The following is a 4,142-nucleotide window of genomic DNA, read 5'->3' on the forward strand; positions in this document are numbered from 1 at the left end:
AAGTCAAACACAGGAGGTCTGAATGCCACAATAGCTACTGGCATAACCCCGCTGAGGTGCTGGGAAATCTCCACCTTTTCTATCTCACATGTAGAGTTTGGAGTAGTTCCCTCCAGAATGCAGTTGCAGCAAGGGACAGGGGAGGCACTTGGGTGAAAGACAAATGCAAAGGGCCTAACCCAAACCTGAACGCTGTCCCCCTTCCACTTCTCACTAGGGGTGATACTTCTCTGTACTATGTTTTTTTCTGAACCTGAGCACAAATTGGCAGGTGTGTCATCCAAACTTGTGTTAAAAATCCAGTCACACATGGTAAGTTAAACAGTGGGTCTATACAATTCCTAACAAATAGCTTGACATTTGTTTACCAGTACTTATTAATTGGAAGCATTTAAAAATACCTCAGGTCAAACCATGTGCCCTAAGAGTCCTGTCGTTAAATAACCAGTTACTAATCCTAAGGAGTTACCTCCTGAAGGAGGAGGTTTTTTTGTTCCCATCAAACACATGTCCCTGAGTCTGATGTGGTGAAAATGCCTGCTGTGACATTCTGCTGACAAAATTGAAGAGGAACAAGAGTAAGACAGTCTGTACTCCTGACTGCTTTCTTCTGATAACTGTATTGACCTTGGATTGACGATTCATGAGCAGCCTTGCACCATGCTGCCCATCTAATCTAGCTGGATATCACTGCCCTAGACATCACCTGCAGTCACAGTCAACACGTGCTGCATGAAGCACTGCTCTATCACCCTGAATTTAGCTGTGAGCTGGGATATTCTTGTGTTACACAGAGATGTAGCGTGAACTGCGGTCTAACAAGAAAATGTGGTACTGTTACAGTACAGGGCTCTCTCCTTCAGGTCCTTCCCGTAGAGGTTGTACTTCATTGCTATGTAATTGGCAATGGCTTTGGTCTGCACCATCTTCATGCCATCAATCTCCACCATTGGCACTTGCTGAAAGAGCAGGGATCCATCTAGGGAAAAGGAGATAAAACAAGGAGATGCTCAGTCTCTGAATGAAGAACCATTAGGGGGTGTCAGGCAAAGTTACGCACATATTATCTTTTATTTAGAATCATTGAATCATTTAGGCTGGAAAAGACCCTTAAGATCGAGTCCAACTGTAAACCTAACACCGCCAAACTCCACAACTAAACCATGTCCCCAGGTGCCACATTTACACACGGTGACTCAACCACTTCCCTGGCAAGCCTGTTCCCATACTTGACAATTCTTTTGGTGGCAATCTTCCCTATTCCTATAAGAAGGTATGGAAAATGCTTACCATGAAGAAACCATTTCTTAGCGACATGTTACTAACTTCATATTACAACAATCAACTTCTTGAAGATTCTTCAGATTTGAGCAAGCACCCAAATGCAGAACTTTTACCTTTCATGCACTGAAAAAGACATGTGAGGCATGGCCCTAACTCAGATGATTTTCATGGAGATTAATACAGATGAGAAGGACTGAAGGAGGTGATCCAGCAGTTTCTGTCATGTGTTGGTAAGTATTATGAAAACCTGGACAATTTAAGGACTTTTCAGCATATAATGCAAATATAAAAGCGTACAATATCTTTGTCACTTCTATGCTGACTTTGCACAACGGCATCTCATCTGTACAGGCATGAAGTGGGGAATCACGGGGGAGTTCCATGAGATTCCTGCAAGACCCAAGTATCACTTGATGTGAGTCTGCAGAAGCCTTGACCTAGCAAGGAAGAAGTAAAAATACCTCTGGAAAGAGATCACCAGATCAGAGGAACGAGTGAGAATTTTTGCTTTATGGAATCCTATTTCAGATCAGATAACTGATCAGCTATGTCTGTCTTTGCATCCACTGTAAGGCAATCATGCAGAGAAACTCTCTGCTATTCAGGGCATATTTACATTTATGCTTATGTCATCTGAACTTAAAGAAAGGCTCTTTCACTGTGGGAAGTTACTGTGCATTGGCATAGGTTGCCCAGAGAGCCTCCATCCTTGGAGATACTTAGAACTCAGCCGGACATGGACCTGGGCAAATGGCTTGCAGGTGGTGTTGCTTGAAGAGGGGAGGTGAAATAGATGATCTCAAGAGGTGCCTTCTGACCTCAGTCCTTCTGTGATTCAGTGAAGATTGAAGCAACTGGGTGGATGAGGCCACCTAACACACTGCAGTGTGCGTCTGGGCTACCTCATGCATAATCAAGTCTAGATTTTCTTTTTAAGAGACTAAGACTTCTTAGGTGTTCTCAGACAAATTATTTTTATTATTATTATTATTACTATGGTTGTTGTTATCATTATCATTGTTAGTGTTATTATTAAATAGTGAAGGTATCTTACCCTTCTGTAGCTTTGTCAGATCATCCTTTTTTTCCAGAAAACATTCTTCAAACTGCAAGAAATAGAGAAGAAAAGTTAGGCTGTTGTTCCATGGTTTAGCTTCTTCTTCATTTAGACAATGAAGGCACAAAGAGCTGTGTTTGGGGCATTTTATTTTTTAAAAAATAAATAATATTTGAAAGCTTTCTGGTGCATTGGCCATCTCCATGACAAAAACTCATAGCTCACAAAAACTCACAGATCCCCACACTCCTCTCTGCTTCAATATCAGAAAGTCTTAGTGGCAAAAAAGAAAACTTTGATTTACAATAGAAAGTACCTTCTGGGGTAAGCTACGTTGTAGTAGTAGCAAAATTAGTCTTTTGCTATTTTGAACATTGAAATTTAACTGAAGGTCTTCAGAATTGGAAGTGCTCAACCTCTGGGATCAGAAGGTAAGAAGCCAGGTTCTGCTGCTGTGGTTTTAATTTTTTCTTTCACTAGCTACAGGGGATAGGCATTTGTGGTGCTACCAGTAGGCCTGGCGCAAGACGTGTGGAAGTGAGACGGGAACTTGCCCCTGCTTAGGGTAAGCACATGGTCGCTGTTGGCTTGGTCAGCAATGCACTAAATTCAGACCTTGAAGCTGCAGGTCAGTCAGTCACATTTTTCATAGGGAACATTAAAAGTACATATTTGTCACATGCTCTTAGTATAAGAAAACAGAGACAAACCTCAACCCCGGCTGCTGCCAGCAGCCACCGGATTGGTTCCATTCGGCCTCGTCCATTGAAGTAGTGCAGCTTGGGTTTCCCAGACATGTTTCCACGTGCCTGATAGTTTCTTCCTATTTGGAATAAAAAAATAAGTTTTGCAAAATAAAGATTCAGAATGCTGGTTTTGAGTCTCTCATTGGCTCCCAAGGTGTCCTGTTTGAAACCAATGATTTATGGTTCAAGACTTTGGACTTACGAAAGGAGGTAGAAGTTAAAGTACATTGAGACTGCATTGTATCATCTTGCCTTAAAAATGTCTTTTACACCTGCAGGTTAGTTACACAGAACTCTGTACTAAGAGCCAGTGCCCCACATCAGAGAACCAGCAAACCAAAACCATTTGCATCCCAAGTGTTCTGCTCTGACCAAAAAGCAGACTGTGCTTTCTGTTTATTTTGGCATTATCTCAGCATACAGTTTACTGTTTAATCAGGTACACAATATTAACTCAGCAATTGCTGTGCTTTCACCAGCAGCCATTATGCTCCATTATAAACAGGAAGGAATATTTTTCCCTCTTGTAAGCCTTCGATCTCTTTTACAACACTCCCTGCTCCAGTAATTTCTTTAGACAAGCCTCCAAAGATATGGAATTTAATTTTGTCTCTGGTAACATCAGATCTGCCTTTAACACAAGCAGAGCCAAAGAGCAATGCGTGTTTGATCCAATTCCAACTTTGCTGGAATATAAAGCAGCAACAGTTTCTAGGCAGATCAACATCCGCCCCATTCAGAACCACGTGAGCACAGCAGCAGCAAACATGCAGACAGCGCCTGGTTTATACCACTCTCACAGTTACTAACACCGTCTCGACAATAAAGCTAAAGCATTCACAGCAGCAAAGGGGAAATGGCTAAAAACCCACCATCTTCCCCTTTTAAATAACATATCAGCTTCTCTACAATAGGAAGAAGGAGATGAGAGGAAATACTCCATACTTCTGAGATCTACATTTCTTTTTCTTAATTCTGTACACCTAGGAAGTAGCTGACTAATATTTTAACGTTTCATGCATATAAACTTCACGTTAGTAAAGAAAGTACAAACA

The 4,142-nt window shown here is 41.5% G+C and overlaps 1 protein-coding gene across 1 annotated transcript; it reads right to left on the reverse strand.

Annotated features, from left to right (window-relative positions):
• Positions 1-248: 248 nt before the first annotated feature.
• Positions 249-3,200, reverse strand: LOC113964289 (glutathione S-transferase A3-like). Its single transcript, XM_027676291.1, has 3 exons — positions 3,052-3,200; positions 2,339-2,390; positions 249-979 (listed from the first exon to the last, which is right to left on the reverse strand). The coding sequence occupies exons 1-3, from the start codon at positions 3,136-3,138 to the stop codon at positions 816-818; spliced, it is 303 nt and encodes a 100-aa protein (XP_027532092.1). The 5' UTR covers positions 3,139-3,200; the 3' UTR covers positions 249-815.
• Between the last annotated feature and the right edge of the window lie 942 nt (positions 3,201-4,142).

This window comes from Neopelma chrysocephalum, unplaced genomic scaffold (assembly GCF_003984885.1).
Source record: "Neopelma chrysocephalum unplaced genomic scaffold, ASM398488v2 Primary Assembly neopelma1_27, whole genome shotgun sequence".
Classification (NCBI taxonomy): Eukaryota; Metazoa; Chordata; class Aves; order Passeriformes; family Pipridae; genus Neopelma; species Neopelma chrysocephalum.